The sequence below is a fragment of the Palaemon carinicauda genome, chromosome 16 (assembly GCF_036898095.1).
Source record: "Palaemon carinicauda isolate YSFRI2023 chromosome 16, ASM3689809v2, whole genome shotgun sequence".
In the NCBI taxonomy this organism is placed as follows: Eukaryota; Metazoa; Arthropoda; class Malacostraca; order Decapoda; family Palaemonidae; genus Palaemon; species Palaemon carinicauda.
Window position 1 is genome coordinate 25932515 of NC_090740.1, and position 25875 is coordinate 25958389.

General features: G+C 37.0%; 1 protein-coding gene across 3 annotated transcripts in view; it reads left to right on the plus strand.

Annotated features, from left to right (window-relative positions):
- The window catches only part of LOC137655700 (collagen alpha-1(I) chain-like), a 511707-nt gene extending 486210 nt beyond the window's left edge, over positions 1-25497 (plus strand). For 2 of the 3 annotated variants that reach the window (XM_068389690.1, XM_068389691.1), the window contains 10 exons: positions 2461-2547; positions 5126-5442; positions 6667-6811; positions 9913-10023; positions 11891-12117; positions 13286-13513; positions 13825-14032; positions 14432-16123; positions 17617-17824; positions 21641-25497. In XM_068389690.1, coding sequence (XP_068245791.1) covers positions 5131-5442; positions 6667-6811; positions 9913-10023; positions 11891-12117; positions 13286-13513; positions 13825-14032; positions 14432-16123; positions 17617-17824; positions 21641-24170 — 5661 coding nt within the window. In that variant the 5' untranslated portion in view covers positions 2461-2547; positions 5126-5130 and the 3' untranslated portion in view covers positions 24171-25497. The remainder of the gene's footprint in view (positions 1-2460; positions 2548-5125; positions 5443-6666; positions 6812-9912; positions 10024-11890; positions 12118-13285; positions 13514-13824; positions 14033-14431; positions 16124-17616; positions 17825-21640) is intronic. The other variant, XM_068389692.1, reaches the window with a different exon arrangement.
- The last annotated feature ends 378 nt before the right edge of the window (positions 25498-25875 follow it).

Below are 25875 nucleotides of genomic sequence, written 5' to 3' on the forward strand. Positions count from 1 at the left end.
AGTGTATGATAAATCGTGAATAATAATATAGCGATTAAAAGACAATTTGAGAAATACTGTAGCGCTCTCAGTTGGTTTATTATATAGAGGCATGTGACAGTTGAAAAGGTATAGATATTTATAATGCAACAGGCTCTTTGCCAGAAAAAAAAAGTACGGTTATAAAATTTAAGTAATTCACGCATTTCATTCGATGAAGGGGAAATATAACATATATTAATGGTGGTTTATCCATCCTTTACAGACAGTCTAACTGTATCTTCTTAAAAGAAATTTTTATCCAGAAAAAAACTTCTTGGTATGCAAAGATAAACAGATTGATTTATTATTTAGTTTGTAGTCTTATGACACATACACGATTTTTGACATTTTGAATTAAGGTTTGAAGATTGACATATGCTTATTTGTAGAATGAAAAAGACCTTTTAATTTTCCCTTGCAAGCAATGCAAATGTGGAATAGCCTTAGTTTATGAAAAATGCCCTTTCTTTTCACGTATCCCAAATCTGCAACTTAATTATATTTTTTTTTAGTTTTTTTCACATGCTTGTGATATATTTACGGTTTCATCATTTTTCAAATATATATATATATATATATATATATATATATATATATATATATATATATATATATATATGTATATGTATATATATATATATTAATTAGTATACCTTAGTATACCCGTTACTTTATCATTTCTTTCTTTCAATCGTACAGTTAGAAATGTAGAATAATATAATGCATCAATCATAGTTGTTATCAAATCGACCAAACATACTATATGCTATCAAACTTGACTATTGAAAGGCATTTTCACGAAACGAGTTATGTCTATACTACAACTGTAATCTCTTCCTGCGCTTATTGACGCAAAGGTCCTCGAGATTTCGCCAGTCGTCTCTATCTTTAGCTTTTAAATCAATACTTCTCCATTCATCGTCTCTCACTTCACGCTTCATAGTCCTCAGCCATGTAAGCCTGGGTCTTCCAACTCTTCTATTGTCCTGTGGAGCCTAGCCTAAAGTTTGGTGAACTAATATCTCACGGGGAGTACGAAGAGCATGTCCTAACCATCTCCATCTACCCCTCACCGTGATCTCATCTACATATGGCACCCGAGTAATATCTCTTATAGTTTCATATCTAATCATGTGCTGCCATTTAACTCCCAACATTCTGCTGAGGGCTTTGTTTTCAAATCTACAAAATATGTTGGATAATGTTTCATTGTCATATAACGACTCATGTCCATACAGTAACACCAATCTCACTAAACTTGTATATAGTTTGATTTTTATATGTAATTTCAGGCGATTTGATATCTAAATTGTACTTAACCTATCCATTGTCTGATTTGTTTTTTTTTTTCAGTCTTTCATTAAACTAAAATTCTAAAGAACCTGTATTAGAGATGATAATTCCTGAATATTTAAATGATTCTACCTCATTAATCAATTTTCCTTCCAATGATATTTCATCTTCCATTGCATATTCCGCTCTCATCATCTGTTTACCCTATAACAAATAGGGTACGTTAAACATCAGGTCAAAACTGGGGACGTTTGACAGTACCAATAACGTAGTCTGTATAGCCATTGCGTTCAAAGTAAAAGGCTTAAGGATATAGGATAAAGGAAAACGTGATTGAGGCCATTTGATGCAGATTAGGGTTGATAAGTTCAGGAATGTAGTGCCGAGTGAGGTTGTAAATATCTTGGCATACAGAGTACGTTTGATAAGGCAGGAAGAACAGATTGCAGTTAAAGTGAGTTAATCTTTTTTTTTCAATTTTATTGAGTAATTTCTATTTAGAAACGTTATAATTTTTCTCATAAGTCAAGCATATGAATAACTTAAATTGTATACAATTCAATTGGATGTCAACATGCGTTCCTATAGTTGAATTCGATTTTTTTTTCAACAGTAATTTTTTTTTTTTTTTAAGAAATTCCATACAGTTATTTTTCCTAATATATCCTTGTTTTGGTATGCATTATCATCTTTATTGTAAACCCCCTTTTGCGTCCATCGTATCTAAAATGATATTTAGGAATTGGTGAATGAACAATTAATAAAACTGCAAGTATAGGAGCTTTAATGAATCACATTTTATTGTATATAAGTAAACAGTTGTCAGCCTGTAGATTCAGATACACTGATTTTATTTTGAAAAGTTTCTGCATTATTAACAATTTTGCAAGATTTTAACTTAATTTATATTTGTATTTTCTAATAACTATTATTCTATATCGCTTTTAACTTATGTTGTATACCATATGTAGATTTGAAATTAAACTGGGTTTTTTATGGACAGATTGTCTTCAGACATATATGCAAAATTTGGCTGATTTTATTTTCCCGGTTAGAGGGAGTTATTCTTAATTTACATATCTATCCATTATTCCCCATTAAAATTTAGAAGACTAAACTAAAGATTTAAATGTTCTTTCCTTGCAGATGCGGGTATCGGGCAGTGACAGACGAGCCGAGAGTGATACAGTACATAGAAGCGGCACGTAAAATAATTACTGTCAACATAGCTAGGTAAGAGAGGAAAAACACATGAGTAATTTGTTGATATATATCTTAAAGAAAGAGAAAAAAGATTTAATGAGTTATCACTGAATTTGAATCGTGCAAAGGTAGTTTTAACACAATGTATTTTAGGTAAGAGAGGAAAAACACCTAGTAATATGTTGGTATATTTTAGAGAAGGATAAAAAAAATATTGTTGTCTGTTATCACTGCATTTGAATCATGCAAAGGTAGTTTTAAAACGTTAATGTATTTTAGGTAAGAGAGGAAAAACACTTTGTAATATGCTGTTATATATCGTAAAGAAAAAGAAAAATTTAAAGTCTATTATCATTGCATTTGAATCATGCAAACCTAGTTTAACACGTTAATGTATTTTAAGTAAGAGAGGAAAACACAAGTAATATTATTATTATTAGTTGCTAAGCTACAACCCTAGTTGGAAAAGCAGGATGCTATAAGCCCGGGGCCTCAACAGGGAAAATAGCCCAGTGAGGAAAGGAAACAGGAAAAATAAAATATTCTAAGAAAAGTAACATTAAAATAAATATTTTCTATATAAACTATAGAAACTTGAACAAAACAAGTGGAAGAGAAATACGACAGAATAGTGTGCCTGAGTGTACCCTCAAGCAAGAGAACTCTAACCCAAGACAGTGGAAGACCATGGTACAGAGGCTATTATTATTATCATTTGCTAAGCTTATATAACTTAGAGGAAATTTTTTTTATTTGTTGATGCTGAATTTAAATCTTGCAAAGGTAGTTTTAGCACGTTAATGTATTTTAGGTAAGAGAGGAAAAACACTAGAGTAATATGGTTTTATATAATTCAGAGAAAGAAAAATATTCACGTTATCTGTAGATACTGAATCTAAAATCTGCAAATCTAGTTTTAGCACGTTAATGTTTGTTGAAGAATTTTAGATATATGAATGTACAGGTGGTAAGTAAGGTTAAATTATAAAATTCATTACAACTCAGAGTTGTTTTTAAATGTAAAATATTTTCACAACTCGGATTTGCTTCATCTTGAAATAGATACTATACATATTATTGGTGACATCGAAGTTTTCAGTTCTGACCTCACTTCGTATACGAGTATCATATTTACACTTAATTTATTACAGCACTGTGTTTTCTGGTGATCTTAAGCATGATAAGGTGTTTCTATTGGGACAATTTTAATCTAAAGGTTCTATATTAGCTTTAGAATTTTTTATAGAGGTTGTACATAAGAAACTGCAAATTTGATTAGGAGTTTTTTTTTCGGACGAATCATTTATCCATTTCATTTCTATAGGTGGACATTTTGCGTGCATTTATTCAACAGAGGTTGGCGAGGAAGTTATTAATGACTTGTGGAAAACTGTTTTTTTATTCTATATGAGAGTGGCTTTAATCAGGAAAAATGCTTTTGATTTAGCAAAATCAATACCGTAGATCCTACATTAGATGTATTTCACGACAAAAAGAATTTGAAAATACTGTACAGTTTATTCTGGTATACTGTATTTAATTTTTTGTTTTGGAAATTCATGAATTATTTTTATATTACCGCTTGTATATTGGAAAAAATATATGAGTTATCGTTTTTTTTTCTTAAATATTCAACTTTAAATCTTTAGTCTATTCAAATCACGTTTAAACTAACTTATTTAACGATAAAAATGCTATTTCTAATTGAAAGGTCTCTGTAACCACAACACAGTCAGTGTCATCAGCAAGTAGTAAGTCCAACTTTGTTTTCTTACTGATTTAATTTGAAAAAAAATAACATTTTTGTCTATGATTAGAAATTGCAGACTATACGGACCATGGATATTAAGGATGTCATAAACAGCGGCTATGTAGATATTAAATTTGATGGTAATAAAACAATTCAAATGCGAGAATTGATGTAAGAAATATTTCGTTCAAGAAGAAACTGAAGAATTTCTTACTCTCTAAGTACTTCGATAATGTGGATTTGACAATAAACTTAAACTTTATCTGCGCAAGTTTCGTGTTATTTTTAAGAAACGTCATCGGAGCTTCATGCGGTAATTTAATTTTTTTCGTGAAATGATTAATTCTATAGTTAACTTCCAATGATTTAAGTTTGTAAAATAATACAATTTCCCCTTTCCAGCTGGTTTCAACCGTAAGTGTTCTAGTTCAACAACTCTAGTCTCTCGTTGAGCAGTTGCGACTTCTTGTTCACCAATAATTTCTGCTCTCAGTTCAATAATCATCTGCATTTTTCATATCCCTTCTTTGTTAATCGTCTTTATTAATATATCCATGACAGATCCTTGTGATTTTCTGATGTAATTAATACTTGGTGCAATGTAGTAAGACGCATTTTTTGTGAGGACAAATACTACAACAGTCTCGCTATTTTGATCTTAATCTTGTTATTTTCCATTTGTACAGGTGGGACACAATTGCTCCCTGGTTTCCCTTACTAATCGTGAGTTTGCGTATAGAACATTTTAATATACCAGTGAGCAGTGTTATTCGTTCACCGAGGGAACTTTACACCACATCTTTGCCACTAATTGATAAGACCATTGAATGGAATTCTAATTATTAATATATTTTCCAGGGGGTATGCGTGGCACGGTGAAGCAGGGGGCTGGTGGTGGTGGCGGGGTGAAAGAGGAGGGGGGTGGGACAGTCAAATCGGGGGGTGCCGGTGGACGGCGGACTAAAGCCAACCACACTCACGCCACCCCTCTCCCTACGCCCACAATCAAGCAAGAACCGGGCACGGAAATCAAGCCCGATCCGGACGCCCCAACCGCCACGACGCCGTGTCTCAACGGGGATGACCCTTCCGCGAAGACCACACCCCCATGCCCCGCCAACAATAACAACACCACCAGTGCTAACAATAATAATAATGGTGCTGGTGGAGTTAAGGTAAGGAAGGGGTGGAATATCTATCACGGATTGTGAGGAAGGGATAGAGTATCTATTACGGATTGTGAGGAGGGGTAGAGTAAGGAAGGGACGACTATCTATCACAGATTGTGAGGAGCAAGGTCTATAGATCTTGGTGAGGAGGGATAGAGTAAGGAAGGGGCGAGTATCTATCACAGATTATGAGCAAGGAATGGATTATCTATCATAGATTTTGAGCTAGTGATAGAGTAAGGAACGAAAGGAGTATCTATCACAGATTGCGAGGAAGGGATAGAGTAAGGAACGGACGGAGTATCTATCACAGATTGCGAGGAAGGGATAGAATAAGGAAGGGACTGAGTATCTATCACAGATTGTGAGGGAGGGATAGAATAAGGAAGTGACTGAGTATCTATCTCAGATTGTGAGCAAGGGATAGAGTAAGGAAGGGACGGAATATTTATCACAGATTGTAAAGAAGGAATGGAAAATCTATCGCTGATTGGACTTTAATATTTCTTGTCTTTATGTGTGTTTTCAGATTGGGCGCGAGACGGAAGTCAAGAGTTTTTTCTTTGTTAGTTTAGCTGGTTATATGCCATAACTTTTTCTTGTTGTTAGATGGTTTTACTATGATAAATTGAGCTTCCCTTTTTAATGACATTTTAAGTAACATATTAATGTGGAGAAAGTAAGTCTAAAACATTTTATAAAGAACATCCATAATAAAAATCGTGAGTTTTCTTATATTAACTAAACTGTAAAATCACTTTATCATAGACGGTATTGTTTGATAAAAGAATTGTAAAAATTTTCTCCCTTTTTTATATAAATTGACTAATAAATATTTCTCATTTACATTGTGTTTACACGCTTAATATTTACATGAAATAAACTTAAAATTGGTTATTAAAGTCTTTAGATGTTTTGCATAATGCATAGGTTATTTTTCAGTATTTTGCTGCCGTTATCTTCTTATATATACATTTAACATTGTCAGAAATCAATTTGGTTTTGTAACTTTGGTATAAAAGTATAGTCAGTTTTGAGGATTCTCTGAAAAAAAAAGTTAAGCCTTCCTCAAGGGTGCAGATATGACTAATTTAGGGAAATATGTCGGACGAGCCATAGGTATTATTAACTAAAACCACCATGTAGGTATGTAAAAAAAAATGAATAATTTTGAATTGCCTTGTGTATTTTACTTGAAGTGGAGTAGATAATATGCCTATTTATTTACAGGTAAAAACAGAAATAGCCAATGGGGGCCCTGAAAATGACACTAAACCAAGTACGGCTTCCACTACAACAACCACGACAACTATTACTACTACAATCACCACTACCTCTACTACTACCACCACAACTCCTCCACATAATAATGAAGGTAATAATTTTGTTATAAATTCATACTAGCTATAACTAAGGATCTGTATAATTTCCTTTCATAATATTCTTGGTTGCATGAAGTTAGTCTTTTATTCTACTCCCTATTTCTTTTCAAGGTTTTTTTTTATTTATTTTTTTATATATATCAACAGTAATGAAAGTAAAATCTGTTACAGTATGGTGTAAATGAGTTAAGAACAGTAGGAGTATTGATAAACGGTCAAGGAGTTTTTAGTAAAATGTGGGTGTAGTTAATTTGATAGTAAATTTGTTTTATATCAGTGTTTTGCTACTTTAAAGTGTCATGTTAGGATTGGATAATGAAAACAAAGCTGTAGTCAATTTCTTTTAATGAGGCGCATTTGCACTGACTCGTAGCGGTGCCATTTTAGCTCGGAAATGTTTCCTGATCGCTGATTGGTTAGAATTATCTTGTCCAACCAATCAGCGAGCAGGAAGCGTTTCCGAGCTAAAAGGGCACCGCTGCGAGTCGGTGCAAATCTGCCTCGCTAAAAAAAATTGACTATAGTTAGGTTGAGAGAGACAGCTAAGGCCCACTTTGGATATATTTAATAACAAAGAAAGAAATGAAGGTTAATTAGCATTTGTGTTGTCCTACAGCCTAGTTTAACTTGACCATAGTATTACTATTATTGGTAAAAGTCTTTCTTTGTTCATTCAAGTTTATTATTATTATTATTATTATTATTATTATTATTATTATTATTATTATTATTATTATTAAGCTACAACCCTAGTTGGAAAAGCAAGATGCTATAAGCCCATGGGCCCCAACAGGGAAAATAGCCCAGTAAGGAAAATTTAAATATTTTAAAAACAGTAACAACATTAAAATAAATATTTCCTATATAAACTATAAATACTTTAACAAAATAAGAAAAAGATAAATCAGATAGAATAGTGTGCCCAAATCTCTGACCTTGGCTAGGTAGATATTGTATTCATTAATTCCGTTATAACAACTGCAATTCATTTCTGTAAAGTGGACCTTAGATGTATGTTGCCAAAAAACCTCAAATCAATCAATCAATACTGTAAAGTGGAATGTTGCATTTGTTTTGAGTGAGTCATTCTTGGCAATGCTGTTAAAGTAGACTTTTTAGTCTTTTCCTTTAAATTATTAGAGTAGTTTAATGTTGATGAAGTAGCATAGGGTGAATTCCTCAGTTCCATTGTGACCCTGTTAACAATATTTGTATGTTGTTAATGTGTGCAATGTAAATCATGAAATAGTGAAATTCTAATTTTGTACTGAGTTTGATATAATCAGAGTCTGGCCATGTATGTTTGTTAGGGATAGAAGAATAGTTTTTTTTTTTTTCATTTCAGAGAAATGTCTTTCTAATAGGTTAAAAAAGTTATTAATCTCGTGTGAGTCTTATAGATTAGTTCTATGTGTACAATCCTCATTTTTGTATACTTTTTTTTAACATATACTGTACAGATATTAATTTAAACCTACATATCCTGAAAATAATTTTGTTTGCAAAATTGTTGATGAGATTTAGATATTTTAAAATGTAAGAAAGAAAAAACTTGTAATTTGGCATAATATTTGAAAGAAGAAGGATGAACTTGAAATATCTGCTTTGCTTTTTATATGAAAATCTCTTTTCTTATGTGATTATTTTTTTTTTCTCTCTCTCCTTTACTCTTCTGGCATTTCTATGACATATATCACTTGTTCCCTTCAGTACTGCATAGGGTATTTGTAGGCCTGAATTAACCATTAAACAACATAACCATACTTAGGACATAAATGATTAGACCATTGCAAGGAGGAATCCGTTGTGAGGGGCTCCATCATAAAGGAAAATCAAAATGTTATTCACAAATAATCAGTAAAAATAGTGACAAAACTAATTGAATATTACTATACTATAGTACAGTATTTTAAGCTCGGACAAAATTTTAATTGGCCACTACCACACGGCATCCTCAATGACTAGTTCTGGAAGTAGAGGTATGTGAAGGTTAGTCTTTATGTAGCCATGGATTATTATTGATTATAATTGAGTGTTGAAACCTACAGTTTATATAGCTGTGTCAAACATTTAGGAAAGAGTAACAATAATCAAGTTTCAGCAGCTGTATTCTTTACCGATCCTAAGTATCAAGTGATTCTCTTAGTGACAGCGTCATAGTACAGTACTACTACTGTAATATTACAGCAATGCCACAGAGGGTAATCTTTTGGTATATGGTTTTGATAAAGAAGGAGGCCATAAATGCCTCATCAGATAATGAATAGGCTAAAGGCATACCATTGCTGAGCTTGCTTAGGGCATCAATTAGCCCCTGAATAAAGTCTACCCATTAAATGATTAGGCAAGTAACATGAAGATCCACAAGAGCAAGATATACAAAATCTATTCTAAATAAACTTATATTTTGAGATGATTGACTTTGGGTATGGTGTCACAAATGAACCTTGTTTTTATGCTTAGCCTTCCAAAATATTTTCATAATATACAAAATATTAACGTTTTAAGTGTTTTTGTTCTATTTTTATAATTGCATTCAGTATTTGCATAGAGCTTAGTTATTACCTATAAAGAATTTTGCATTTTTTTCATGAAATTTCTAGTTGTAAATAATTCCAGATTAGTTGTACAGTACATGAACAAATTTAACCTTTTAATACTAAAATAGAAAAAACAATTTTAAGTCTCTAATTTGTAAAAATGATTGAATTTTACAATTGTTAATTACTGTACTGTAAAGTAAGCTTACAAATATACTTTATGGTATTTTTTTCATGAAAGTCTAATGGAGCGTGGGGAAAAAGTTTGTCTACCTTATAACTAATTCTTATTTCCAATGTGGGAATTTGTTTTATATGAATTGAAATGAACAGTAATTTTAACCTCATGGCTAGGTTTGGGCAATAGTCTCTCAGTTCTTCATAATCTGTACAGTACTTGAGACCTGTAAAGAAAAATTGCATAAGGGGCAGTTATCTAAGCTTGACAAAACCTCTTTGTAAAATAGTTAAAGTGGCTTTTTTAGTAGTACCTTGGCATTGGGGTTTTACCTCTTGAAAGTTGATGTCTTGGTGAGCAAGGGTGGTGTTGACAGGTTGTAATATGGGTGCCGGTGACGGGTCAAAGGTGGCTGGTGTCTGCACGGGAATACCCAGTATCATACCCAGTATGGACGGGGCATCGATACCCCAGCTGCACTCAGCAGGTAGGAAGAAAAGCGTGTGTGGAGAGACTTATTTTACTTTGTGGGTTGTAACTTAACCTGTATTTTACTCATTGCTAAACATTACTGGCCTAGGGATGTAAAGAACTGTAATAGTAATATCTATTCTTAAGTATTTCCTCTCCATTGGTAAGATTGTCTTACATCACTAACCCTTGGATTTGGTTAACATAATGTTTATTAGATTAGGGAATAATTCAAATGCAGTATTCTTTATATAATTTTGGCTGTTTTGTGAATGTGGTCAACATTTATAATTAGAAATTTGCTCTAGAAACACTGTTGACGCCTAAAACAATACTCATTTAATAGGAGAGGGTAAGCTTGAATTTGTGTTTTTTAGCATAAATTTTGAAATATTTATTTTATCAGTAGAGCTTTTGAATTAGGTTAATGAGAGAGCAGTTAAATTTCTTGAAAGTCTGTCATTTTTATAATGTGTGATGAAATTTCGGTAGAGGGTGATAAAATGATAAAAATATTTTTGGGTAAAGGAAGGGAGAACAATGAAGATATATCATTACCACTCAAACTAAAAAAATGTTTTTTTATTGGAAATGAGACCAAAAAGCTATTGTTGGCACTTGCAAAGCAAGATTCCACAGAATAGAGTGGTCAAATGAGATCAAAGTTAAAAGCACAGTGATATGGAAACCTAATAATAAAACATTTGCTTTTAATGCTACATTTTGGGATCTTGACTACATTTTGAATTTAACCTCATTTCAGTTGATACATAGGGAACTTTTACACAATGCGTAATACTGTATGACCTGTGCAACTACTATAATGTTCTCGAAATGGCTGGTTTTTTCAACATATTTTTTTATTTAATTCTGGTAAGGCACTGGAAGTGTCTAGTATTGGTTTTGTCAGCTTAAGTAACATTATAGAAAATTGTATCAAGGCTATCAACACTGATTTAACTGTAAGTTAAACTTACTCCTATAGCACTATTTAACTGAAGTTAAAGTTACTTCTATGATTCATTATACTGTTTAGAGACTAGTTGGTTTATGCCTTATTTAAATGCTTGTACTTCCAAAAAAGTCACTCTGTATATTTATTTTACCTGAGATAAGAGAAGGCATTAAAAGGTTAAATTTACCTGAGTAGAATTATGTGGCGTCTTCTGTTAATTAGGCAGAGTGGTATAGCTTTTAATGCAGCCATATTTACAGTCCTAGGTCAATCAATTTAGACGCTGTGTATGATATACGGCACAATTTTAGTTTTATTTATAAAAGTTTTGGATGTACTATACAAATTAAAGTATTCAAATTGATAGTTTGTGATAGGGAAAAACCACAAGTTTTTGGTAACAAGCTAGAATGTTTTGTGATGAATAGGAGAGAGCATTTGCTTTGTACAATTCATAGTTTAGTCCAATCAAGGTTGTGGGCATGTAAGTTTCTTAATTTGATGTGATATATCTAGTTATAAGAGATCACCAAGCTAAAAATCTTAACTCTACAGTGTTGACCTTATGCAGTCGAAGTTAATTTTGTTTTAGTTATAAGAACTGAAAAATTGTATCGTAATTATCCGTGTTTAACAGAATAACAGAATGTCATTGGATTTTTTACTTATGCTATTGCTTGTACTGTGTATACCTCTTTTTCAATACTACCGATTCATTATACAGTACTGTATAGTATTGCTAATATTGTACTGACTTTAGCATGGCTCTATTAATGAATCTTTGTAGATTAAACTTTTATACTTGTATTTATCTAGGCTTTTCTTCTTGTGATACCAAAATATGTTAAATCATGAATATATCATATATATTATTGTGCATATAGAATAAGTTAATCTGTATAATAATCTAATATCATATCTTTTGCAGAGGGTGATAGAAGTACGTTCGGGCCAGGAATGGGCTCTATGGCGATAAAGGGAGGTTCTGGGGCTGGTGTAGCCACCAGTGATGCACAGTACATGCAGCAGCAAAGTCAGATCTTTGTGTTTACTACTCACTTAGCTAACAAGGCTGCAGAGGCTATTATTCAGGGAACCTATAGCACCATAATAGGTTTTCACTGTGATCAGCCTGGCACCAAGAAACTACTAGAGGTATGATATGTATTTTTGCAGTAGCAAACCTGAGTTAAAATGTTTTTGCACCTTAACCTCTGTCAACAAAGTTGGGTTGCAGATATATTGACAAACTATTTAAAAAAAGAATTTAAGGTTTATTATGAAGATTGTACAGTACACTTAAAGGAATGGATTTATGATTATTGGCCAGAAGGCCTGGTACTGTGTCCCCCCACAGTTACACTATGAAGTAAAATTAAAAAGGCTGGAGGTACAGTATAGTAGAAGGTTAAAAAGTAAGAGTGCAGCTAGGTAGTGAAAGGATGCTTCAAAGGCCTTTAAATTATGTGTACAGTGCACAGCTCGAGGTAAACCTCTTATGGGGATTTTACTTAAAGGTCTTAAAAACTTATACAGTATTTTGGTAGAGATTTAGGCTTATTTTAGAATAAGAGCCAAAAATGCACAATTATAATGAAAATCTGCACAATAGTAAAAACTGTTACCATTGTGGTGCATTACTTAATTGGTTCGTTAACTAATCGGACCTTTGGGATTGGATTGCTGGCTGGGCACTTTGCGTCAATAGGCATAGGAGATTATGACGAATATTTTGCATCTCGTTTAAATTTGAGATATTCATCATGTTTGTTGTATGTAGTTCAAGGTACCAGAGACTTTGTTTTTGACTCTGATGCCCATATTCTTGACTGGCTCCTACAGGCATATGGACACACCAGGGTATACAGTGTCAAATTCCCCCACCTGAATAGGGGTTTAGGCATACACATGATTGATGGGGTGTAGAAATTAACTATAATATTTTAAAGAATTGTTGATTCACTTAGAAGCTCATCAGTATAATAACAGACTTTCTCCCAGTCCCATATTCCATGAATTCACTGCCTGGTTTAGAGTTTACACAGAGAGTAGGGTACAGTAGGTGACAGAGATAAACTTGAAGATCCAGATGGTTTATTTTTAATGATTACCTCTTTGTTTTACATGCAAAAGACTGTGAACTTTGACCATTTGGGACATGAATATTAGGACTATATATATATAATTGGTGTTTGGAAACTTTGCATAATAGTCAATATGGATGCTTTTGTATTTTTACAAATGTCTGTTAATTTACCAATTATTGCCTTTTAAATTTGAAGTATCTTCTAAGATTTTAACTTTGGCATTTGCCATTTTGCAGAAACACCCTTTAAAGACAACGCAGTTTGTTCGTCAAAACCAAGCTCATTGGCTCAATACGTTTGCCATGAAAGGCACTAAAGGAGGGATGAAAGGTCCAATGGGTCCCAATGGTCCAATGATGCCCAACGGGCCTATGGGCCCTGGAGGTCCTATGTGTCCGGGTGGACCAATGGGGCCAGGTCAGATGGGGGATATGGGTCCAATGGTCAGTGGACCTGGATGTCAGGTTAGTTTTTGTTTGGTGCTTTTGATTTTATTTAACATTTATTAACAAACAGTTTACTGTTTCCCCATTTTCTTCATGTAAGTTCCATGTTAACTATTGAAGAAGTGATAAATTTACCTGAGATTTTTTATTTTATAATTTACAGGTTATACTTCTATATTGAAACAGATTTTGAGTTAAACTTCATGAACTGATTTAAATTCAAAGTTAATTTGATTTTAAAATCCTTTTCAATAGAAATTGTAATGGTTCATCTTTGGGGGAACATGGATCTAAAAGTTTTTAATAATCATATTCAAATGTATCATCAGGGGGGTGATGGTGGACCAGGCATGATGGGACCTGGTGGAGGGGGAATGACTAGTCCAGGAATGATGGGTCCTGGTCCCAATGGAGGAGCAGGTATGATGGGCCCCAGAGGACCTGGTATGATGGGTCCTGGTGCAATGTCGGGAGGACCTGGACCTCACATGATGGGACCTATGATGGGTCCTAATGGACCTGGGCAGAGAATGCCAGGTAGGCCTGATTCTCATTTTGCTTAATCTGGATATAGTATGTTGGACAGGTTACTATTATGGTATTTTCTTAACCTTTGGCCCTTTATGATTATTAGAAATAAATTCTAGTATGATCAGTTACCACATGCAGTATTTGAATATGCAGTTCAGTGATTGTCATTTAAAAACACAATTTATTTATATTTTTTAACAATACTTGGTGTTTGTTACAGGCTGCAAATTTAAATTCATGCTCAATGGACAAAATATATGCTAATGTGAAACTTGTGATATTAGGACAATTACAGTAGTAATTATTATGAAATTTAATTTTTAATTAAATTTCTTAAAGATGATAAACATTATTAATGATAAGTTTAATATTTTTCTAATGTTTTTTCAATATTTTGTACTGTAGGTGCCCCAGCAGGTGTGAAGGTGCCTGACGATCACTTAACTCCAGAACAAAGGCAACACAGAGAAGAGCAGATGGCTAGAATACGTCATATGCAAGCGTTGTTGTTGCCAGAACTCCATTCTCCTAGCCAGGGTGATACAGGACATCCTGGAGGTCAGCCAACATGTCCTACTAGCTCAGGAGGATCTAATATGTTACCGTGTTCTCAGAGTCAGTCTACTGCAGTGTCATCTCAGTCAGGTCCCCCGTGTTCACAGAGCACACCAGTATCGTGCATGGGACCTTCTCCAGTTACAGGAATGGGGCCTTCTCCAGGAATGGGGCCTAGTCCAAGTATGGGCCCTTCACCAGGAATGGGCCCAAGTCCAGGAATGGGTCCTAGTCCAGGTATGCCAAACACCAGCATGGGTCCAGGTCCAGGAATCGGTCCTCAAGGTGCAATGGGGCCAGGACCGGGGTCAGGTATGGGACCCGGATCAGGAATGGGGATGTCACCCGGTATGATGGGTCCTGGAGGGCCAAATACTATGATGTCTCAAAGTGGACCAATGATGGGACAGAACCACATGATGACATCACAAGCAAACATGATGGGTGGCCCTATGGGTCCTGGCATGAGAATGGGACCAGGAGGTCCACAATCTATGATGATGGGAGGTCCCAATGCTGCAGCTCAGGCAGAATGGCAAAGATTGCAAGCAGAGTTCTTTGAAAGTAAGAGAAAAAAGGGATCCTCATGCCCAGACAATGCCATGGGTCCTATGGGACCAATGGGCCCTATGGGACCTGGTGGCCCAATGGGACCTGGTGGCCCAATGGGTCCTGGGGGCCCAATGGGTCCTGGTGGTCCAATGGGTCCTGGTGGTCCAATGGGTCCTGGAGGCCCAATGGGACCTAATGGTCCTATGGGTCCTGGTGGTCCTATGGGTCCTGGGGGTCCCATGGGCCCTGGTGGTCCCATGGGTCATAATGGTCCCATGGGTCCCAATGGTCCTATGGGTCCCAATGGTCACATGGGTCCTAATGGTCACATGGGTCCTAATGGTCCTATGGGTCCTAATGGTCCTATGGGACCAAATGGTCCTATGGGTCCAAATGGTCCCATGGGTCCGAATGGCCCTATGGGTCCTAATGGTCACATGGGTCCAAGCGGTCACATGGGTCCTAATGGTCACATGGGTCCTAACGGTCACATGGGTCCTAATGGCCCTATGGGTCCAAACGGTCCTATGGGTCCAAACGGCCCTATGGGTCCAAATGGTCCTATGGGTCCAAACGGTCCTATGGGTCCTGGTGGCCCAATGGGTATGGGGCCTGGTGGCCCAATGGGCATGGGTAATCATATGGTTGGTGGACCAATGATGCCTGGAACAATGAGTGGTGGAATGGGTCCTGGTGCCATGCGTCCAATGGCGCCTGGTTCTCGCATGCAGGGTCCACCTCCACCATACCAAGGACCTCGTCCAATGGGTAATGGGCCTTTGCCCTCTCCTGGCTCACCGTCCATGTCCATGACATCGCCGCGAATGCCAGGGGGAGGGCCTGGAGGAGGGGCGGGCATGAGAATGAGCGGGCCTGTTGATTCACCAAGACCGCTTAATCCTAGTAATCCTTCAACTCCTGTTAGTGGTCCTCCAATAACCAGTCCTTCTCTAATACAAAAGGATCAGCAACCTCATACACCTCAGTCAGGTAAGTTTGTTTCGATTATTGTCTAGATAAGTATGGTAGAGAGGAAGCACAGTACTGGGGAAGTAAGAAACTAGAAAATATTTAAATTTATACATTGCATCAATCAAGAATGAAATGCTCACAAAAATTGTATTACATCTGGACTATGGACCAGGTACAGTAGTTGTTTAAAGAGTACCTGGTAGTGGGTTAAATCTTAAGGCATATCTGAACGGAGGTGTTTCCATGTGTTGTAAATTGAAACCTGAAAAGTGCAAATGCTTACAAGTACAGTAGTGTTCTGATATTTATGCAGTTGTTATTTAATGCCCCCCAAAAATAATTTTTTCTTAAAGCAAGTGCAGTGTATCGATAGTTCAGCCACTTGTATTAGAACTTGTTTCTCTGATCATGAATTCCTATATTACTTGAAAAGTCAGTTACTCTGAAAATTTGATTAAAGTAAATTGCTTCATTTAAGTTAAATTTAATGTGAATATTGAAAATTTATAGATTCATCTCTCGTTTGTTATTTTCTAGAGCTCAGTGATTTCCCTTTCATTTTAGATGCTTTGTTGATAATTGAATGAATTTCACCTACTCTATCTATCTTCTATATGGATGTGGAATTTGCTTATGCATGTATCCTTGGTTTAGATTTGACAAAGAAATCTTCTGATTTTGGTTTTTTGCTATACTGAATATAATTATTTATGGCTATTATAGAATTATCCAAGCTTGAATGTTTTTGTTTAACATGTCACACTGGCATTTTAAGAAATCTCACATGTTAAAATTCTTCCTTAGTTTTTTCTCAGATTTTGGTACACTTTCCAACCATAGTTATGTTTAAGCCTTAAGTATTCTCATAAATTTTTTTTTTTAATTTGAATTCTTTGGATATTATTCACACATATTTTAGGGTACAATGCACCACTATATAATTAGTATTTTTAATACAGCATAAGTGACAGTAGTCATTCAGGCATGGGAAGGATAACAATAGTAGGATGACTACTATTTTTATTAGTGTTTAATTTAGATTAAACATCTAATATAAATATACAGTACTAGAATAAAATACTAACAATTCTTGCAAATTTAAATTCATGTAAATTTTTCTAAATCAATTTATTTGATCGCTTTCAATGTTTATATGTAGTAACTCAAAATTATATTTATTATAAGCGTAATCACTGTACTGAAAATTTCAAGTTACTTGAGCAAAAGTTATTTGTATTGCAGAAATTCCTTTCTGATAAAGTTATTTGGGCTAAGTGCAGTAGGATTTATGTATGTTTTTAGATAAAAAAGTAGTTTTTCAAAGGAATCCCACTTACTTACCATGTTATTATTTAGGCATAATTTATAAATAATTAAGTGATCAGATAATAGTAAAAAGTCGTTATTCTTTTTCAAGTAATAGACAGTATATAACACTGTCAGCCATAATATCAATAAAAATGTTCTACCAATTTATCTTCCCTTTAATTTATAAGACAATGGTTTTACAGGTGATATGCCATTCGGACGCCAACTACAAAACTTTGCCCAGCAGAAGCACCAGCCACCAAATGCTGCGCAACAAGGGGGAAAAGAACCCAATCTGATGCCTGTTCCTTCTCCTCAACAAATTCAATATCTAAGTAGTTTTGAAGGTCAAGAATTAACTATACAGAAACAGCCAAATACCAGCCTTAGGGATTCTGAAATAATGTCCCCGTAAGTATCCTCCAATTGTATCATGAATTTCACAAAGGTAATATGGGGTTTAGGTGCATAGTGAAGCATGAAAATCTTTCTATAATTTGTTAATAAATTAATTAAAAGTATTAGTTTCAGAGATGGCTTTACATAGCTAAAATTATTGTAGTGCTACTCCAGAAAATCATTAGCCATTGTTTATGTAATGCATAAAAGGAAACAAATATATAAAAAGGAAAATTTATACATACACTTGAGGCAGGATAATAATCTAATTCTACACATTATCACATTCAAGTATACAGTATAAAAGGTTTTTAAGCACTACATATGTGGAATAAAAAAGAAATACTACCTCTCACCAACACATCAGGGATGACTTTGCATGAGGCACGGTGCTCTCTGTCCTTAGCTTGCAGCTTTCTATCTCGCGTGCACACACACACACACACACTCTATTGTATATATACGGTTACAAAGACTTGCATGCACCCTGTGTAGTGCACAGTTCTATTCAAAGATCATTGCATTGCAGAAAGGCTTAGTTTCTCACCATTACTCGTCTGTCATGCAGTTGGATAAGAAATTTTCAGGATTCTCCCATTTGCATTGTCGGCGAAGTTCAAAGACGCCTTCCATCTTTGTGAATCCTAGACACATGTATTTCTGCCCTTCTTTCCACGTCTCTCTTAGTTTCAATTCCTCAGTGATCGATAAGAGACATCAAGATTCTGAAAGACCCTGGATGCCCCATAACAGCCACAGGTTGATGTTACCTACATTAGCTTTTTACCACTCTACTGATATCGGGGATCCAAGTGTTAAATTTGGATTCACACCTGGACTATTTTAAGAAAATTCACTAACTTTTGATGAGTCAGGTTAGTCACAGGCTTTACCTCCTAAGAGATAAAGCCACTTGGAGCTTTTCTACGAGTCCTCAGGTCTCATAACTGGACAAACTCTCATTCTGGTAAGTCCTGGCGAAGTGAGAAGGAAAACCGCATAATTTTTTCTGTATCACTAGCCAGTCTGAAAGAGAGAAGCAGCTCTTTATCTCCTTGGTTCAGCAGCTTGTGGTAACGACTTAGAATCTACGCAGCTATGACTTCAATCCTTCTTATTCTCATCCCCTTAAAGGTGACGAGCAGTTTTTGGGACGAGACATTTCACCTCTACCTTTAGTACAGATGGAATGAGAGATCCTGAAGTGAACTTTAGTTCCAGCTTCTGGGAACAATTGGACATGCGCTTCCATGAGGGGACCACCTCTGACTCAATCAGATGAAGCCAGAGTATCGTATCTACTCTAAGCTTCAGGAAGAAGCTGTCAGTGGTGCAAGTGCTTAAGTGTGAAGTTTTCAAGTGTCAGGGAACCTTACAGCCCACATCCATGGGAGCATACCCATAAGTCCTCAGATACATTTTCATTGTGACCTGTGGTAGATGGTCAGCAGATTTTGTAGTTTACCTAGCTCCCTACAGGGGAAAAAGCATCATCCTCCCTAAGGAAGAGAGTTTGTATTAGTGTAGGAACAATTTGCAAATTTTTTAAGTAATATATATGTTTCCTAATTATACAAACCTGTCCTTCAAGTTTCACTTCCTGCCTCAATCAACCCCCCCCCCCCAAGTCCTAGGGGAAAGTCAAAGTGGCTACTCAGTGTACCGGCTGGGGGGGATGGGGCTTCATCTTTCCCACACCGGCACACAATATTCCGCAGTGGAGTAAATTAATGCTATGGCTATTTGCTTTAAAAGTGTATACATTAGCTCCCCACTTGGTGGATGCTATTTGGCTAAGGAGGTTATTTCTGGTGGCCAATATTTTCTTGTTTATTGACATTCTCCTTGAAAGTCATTGTTCTCTCAAGAGTGACACCAAGATAGACTGAATGTGGATGGTTTTCCAGTTACTTGTTTTCCAATTTTATTTTCAGTGTTCTGTATGCCTGGGGGTTGTTCAGATGGAATGAGCATACCTGCTTTATTTTTTTTTTTTCTAGTTTGCCTTGAGATGCCCTTTTTTTTGTAATAGTCTGAGAGATGATGATGCCCTCATCAGTATTTCTTCGACAGTTTTAAAGGACAGTGACTGTTGCAATGCAGAGATTGTAAGCATCTTCTGTACAAAATAAACCAACGCATGTCCTGGAGTTGTGGTAGGTCATTTGTATAGATGTTGAAGATTAATATGGGTAGTACGGAGCCCTGCAGGAGACCATTTGTCTGATTCTTTCACCTACTCTTCCTGCCATTAATTTTCACATAGAAAGATGTATTTTCTAAGAGTGATCCGATGATGCGTATGATGGCAGTTTTGGGTCATTTGGGTTACCATGAAGAGAAGAGTTCTGTGGTTCATTGTGCCATAGGCACCTGTGAAGTAGACAAACAGGGAAAATATCCCAGTGAGGAAAGGAAACATGGAAATAGAATATATTAAGAACAGTAACATTAAATATTTTCTATATAAACTATAAAAACTTTAACAAAACTAGAGGAAGAGAAATTAGATAGAATAGCGTGCCCAAGTGTACCCTGAAGCAAGAGAACTCTAACCCCAGACAGTGGAAGACCATGGTACAGAGGTTATGCCACTACACGAGACTAGAGAACAATGGTTTGATTTCGGAGTATCCTTCTCCTAGAAGAGCTGCTTACCATAGCTAAAGCGTCTCTTCTACCCTTACCAAGAGGAAAGTAGTCACTTAACAATTACATTGCAGTAATTGAATAAGAATTGTTTGGTAATCTCAGTGTTGTCAGGTGTATGAGGACAGAGGAGAATGTGTAAAGAATATGCCAGACTAAACGGTGTATGTGTAGGCAAATGAAAAGTGAACCGTAACCAGAGAGAAGGATCCATTGTAGTACTGTCTGGTCAGTCAAAAGACCCCATAACTCTCTTAAAATTGAAGAATAGGGAACATCAAGAAGTGGAACTTATAACCCTATAATTGTAATAGTGATTTTTTATATCATGTTAAATGGAGCACAAAACAGGATTTAAGTTAATTTATAAGTTGCTTATTATAAACTTATCTTGTAATATCCATGATGGATACATTGTCTGGTTGAAAGTTTGGATAACATATTGCCATTTCATGTGCATATTGAACAGGTCCCTATATGCAGTCATATACTGGAAGGAATGAAAGCAGTTCAAACTTTTTGTAAATTCTGTTAACTGGTTGACATAAATCTTATTCTATTATTGATATATGACATCTATTTTAACGTTGTTATTGATCTTAAAATAATTTTTATTTTTCATTCATTAATTATATATAGCTTATTTGCTATTTCCTTATTTCCATTCCTCACTGAACTGCTTTCTCTGGTGGAGCATATAGGCTTGTAGTATCTTGCTTTTTTAACCAGTGTTGTAGCTTGGCTAGTAATAATAATAATAATAAAAATAATGATAATAATAATAACAATAATAATAAATAATAATAATATGATGATGATGATGAGTTTAAGGCCTTTTATGTTTCACTAGGATAAAGTTTGAAAATTCAGCAACAATCTTTATTTAATCAGTTGCTCAGACTTTGCTAATTAATGGTAAGTCAAAGTAAAATATTTTCCAAAAAAAGAATTAATTTAAGGTTCATTAAATAGAAGCTAATGTATTATGTTGAAAAGTACAATTATGATTATATGTTCGACAAAGGATAGTCTACTTTTTTATTTGGCTAATCTTAATAAAAAAAAAAAATTTATTCGTCCATTCACCCTTGTTTTTTCTTTGCTGTGGCTTTGAATTAAGTATAATTTTACCTGTTTGCAGAGTAAATGTCTTTACTTATTCATTATTATTTTTTTCAGTATGGGTGATACAAGTGTAGATGGGAGCCGTGTGTCTGGACCTACAACTCCTTTAGGAGGTCCAACCACTCCACTCACACCATCATCAGAACCCAATACACGATTTACTGGTCCAAACACTCCAGATAGATTCCCAGTGCCATCACCAGGTATGGCTGTACCTTCAGCTCCACAAACTCCTCAAGCAACACCTGAAAATAAAGGACCTCAGCAACGATACACTGGCCCCTCACCCCAAGCTCAAACCTGCACTTCAACAACTACAACCCCCACTAATACATGTAGCAATAACAGTGGTAGTAATAATAGTAATAACAATAACAATAATAGTAATAATAACAGTAATAATAGTAGTAACTCTGTCAGTGGTCAGGGCGGCCCAAAGACTCCATCTATGGATGCAAGATTTCCCGTGCCATCTCCGAAAACCCCTAGTAATATGTGCAGTGGTCCTACTACACCCAGTGGGCCTGATACAATGCCAAGATTTCCAGGAGCCTCTCCACTTCAGTCTGGAGGAGGAGGTACTCAGACTGGAACAGGAACACCAGCTGCACCAACAGGAACAACAGCAGCGTCAGCGACACCTGGAACAGGGCCTGGATCGGGACCAGGACCTGGAGGCCCTGGAGAAATGGGAAACATGGGATCACGTTACTCTGGGCCATCAGGTGGCTCGGGAGGTACATCTGGTGGTGGTAACAATCAGATGATGGCTAAAATGGGTAGTGGGTTTTCTATGTCACCAGGAAAAATTACTTCTATGGATATTGGTGGTGATTTTCATAATCCTTCTGCTGCCAACATGCCCCTTAACCCTAATTGCAGTACCCCGGGAGCATTGTCAGCACCTGGGCCTGGAAAGGTATTTGATCCGATCTCATCCATGGCACAGATGAGCCAGCAGTTAACATCAGGAGGAGCTGGTTCCTCTCCACCAGTATCATCTGCTCCTACTCCTACTATGCCTTCTGGCACAGGATCCATGTTGGTGACAGGGGCTCCAGCTGGTCCTGGTGCTCCACCTACTGGCCCAGGTAGTTGCTTAGGTGGTCCTCCAATGCCAAATACTGGATGTGTATCAGGTGGAGGAATGCCAACTGGGCCAAATCCCACCGCAGGTCATGGAATGCATGGGGGACCGGGTGGGAATATGATGGATGGTTCTGTTAATATGATGGGTATGCCACCTGTATCATCTAGTCCAGGCATGTTACAAGGTCATGGTGCCATGACATCTCCTGTTGGTAGTAATGGTGGTGGTCAAAGGGGCACTTCTCCAAACATGGCCATGATGACTGGGCCAAATCCTCGCATGGTAGGTCCCAATAGCATGGTAAGACCTCCAGCTCCTAATTGTAGTATGGCTGGCCCCTATCCAGGTGCCAATGTTCAGGTTAAACCAAATGCTCCTAATACTATACAATATTTACCAGCTAGACCTCAGAACACAGGTAATGGTCCAAGAGGACCACCAAGCTTGGACTTTTTACCACGGTTTAATAATCCTAATGAAAACAAAGTGCCCGGTTCTCCAATGTTCCCAAATAGTAGTACTCCTAATTCGATGTGTGGGCCCCCAGTGCCAATGTCAACGATATCTATGAGTGGACCATGTGGGCCAATGGGTGGACATATGCCAGGTCCTATGAATGGTCCAGGAGCACCAATGGGAGGGCCTGGAGGTCCTATGTGTACTATGGCTGGACCTATGGTGAATATGAGTAACAGCATGAATAATATGAGTGGACCTAATGGGCCATTTTCCATGTCAGGGCCAGGAGGTCCTATGGGTGGTCCAACTGGTCCCATGGGAATGGGTCCTAATGGTCCAATGGGTGGCCACATGGGAGGTGGAATGAGTGGACACAGTGGACCAATGATGGGCCCAAATGGTCCCATGGGTGGGCCTAGTGGACCCATGATGGGACCAAATGGACCAATGGGAATGAACCCAAATATGATGGGTGGTGGACCTATGGGACCTGGTCAAATGATGGGCCCTAGAGGTGGGGGTCCAATGATGCGTGGCCCTAGTCCTCAAAGTATGATGGGTGGAATGGGTGGTGACATGTATTCAATGGGTGGTCCAGGTCCCAATATGAGTGGTGGACCTATGGGAACTGGTCCCGGGCCCAATCCTGGAGGCCCTAATCAGATGATGAGTGCATCAGGCCCCATGTATGGTCCTAAAACTTCTCCTGTGAACATGAATATGGGGGGAGGTATGGGTGGAGCACCAGATACAGCGCAGCCTCTTCCTCCATCTATGGGTCAGTCTGGTAACTTCAAGAATAATCCATTCATGGGGCCTACTACTGCAGACCCTACCTATGCCGCCCAGTTCCACAGCTTCCAGCAGCAGCTGTATGCCACCAATACTCGTGGGGGCCCTAATATGGGAATGTCTGGACCAATGGGAGGACCAGGTGGCCCAGGGCCTGTAGTCACAGGGCCTCCTGGAGGACCTCCAGGCATGACTGGTCCTGGGCCTATGCCTGGTCAGGGCTTCCCATTTAACCCCAAGTGAGGCGCGGGGAAAACTACCTCACAGGTGACCTGGTGCTAGCAGCTGCCGCCCAGCACACTCACCACTATGCAACTCTACCCCTCCCTCCTCCTCTGCTGGTAGTCAGTGGTGGTGGTTGTGGCGGTGGTGGTGATACTGCTCAAGTGTGGTGGTGGTGGTGGTGGCGTGCCCCCTCCCCCGCTGACCCTCCCCGCCCTCGTGACCAGTGAACCTAAGGCGGGTTGTGAGGGTCGCCCCCCACCCACCCGTGTGCCCGTCCAGTGGTGGGGTCGCCCCCCTGCCCCGCACAGTCCACTCAGTTCTCACTTTTCAGGGCAACTTGTAAGTTTGTAGTTTCGATACTGTTACCGGGGTGCTTTGTAGTGTAAGTGATTCTTGCTCTGTTCACCTGTCCTTCAGTGGTTGTTATTAACTGCTTGAAAATAAAAAATAAAAAAAAAAGATTTCATACCAGTGCAGTGATGTGGTGGAATAATAGTGGTGCAGGAGGGCTTGGTTAGGAGTGACATCCTTCATCATAGTGACGATGCATTGATCTGCAGAACAAGTGATGTGAGCCGGCCTCATGCACATACAACAAAGTCTTTCGTGTAATAACGTCGAGACTCAATGGCGGATTATTCAGGGTCTCGTTTAGTCCCCTCTAGTGTGACATTTTATAAGTAAAGGAATTTATATATATGCTGTGTGACGGTGCAGCGAAGACTTTGTGCGACGTGTTTTACAGAAATAAAGTACAATAATTGATTTCCTAAACTGACAATCAGTCTTGTTGTTTTGTGTATATGTGTTAAATGTGTGGAAAATCCAAGAGATATTGATATTTAACTAGTGAAGTTGTTGCTGTTATATGTGGCAAAGGACAGGTTGTCATGCTATGTGGAAAGGCAATGTGGAAGGTGCTCAGTCTGCCCCACTGCACTGGTTGATTAAATGGCCAACGATGGCATCAGCATTGTACAAATTGTTAAGCCCTCTCATACCACACTACATCCACTGCAATGCAATGCAATATGGATAAGGATGCAGCTGCTGCTTGATAAAAGCAAATTATTTGTTTTTATGGATGTAAAACTCCTCCTCCCTTCTCCCTTCTCTGCAAGTTAAGTTCAATTCCTTGAATATTTGTATGATTCCTTTGTATCATTGTAAAGTTTGTATAATATGTAAGTTTTGTTTTCCCTTTTTTTTTGTTTGTTTGTTTTAAGGTCACACTTCTGAAGCTACAGGCCGACCCTGATGTTTTGGCAGTATTTTAGAATGTAATTTGAAGGATGTGAACATTTTTATTATTGACAAATTTTACATAAAATAATTTTACAAGAAACTTGATATTGTTTTTTTCCTTAGTTCTTTCTCGCTGGCTTTTTTTGTGTAAAGAAAAATTAATTTCATCATAAAATTTGTGATGGCAAGTGAATTTTTTTTTAGGAACTTAATATTTACATTAATAATTCTGAATATCCTGTAATGTCATCATCACAGGTAAGTACTGTAAGGTTTAAAATGCTCAAATATTTCATAAATGACAAATTTGAAGGTAATTTGTATTTTCCTAGCCATGCAAAGCTCAAGCTCTTTACTATGGACATATATTGGGGGGGGGGGGGGGGGGCAGCCACCTCATTCACACTCACATTGCAGTGATATGACGTCACTTTTCATTGATTGTAGAAAGTACATTCAGGGAGATAGGGGATGGCAG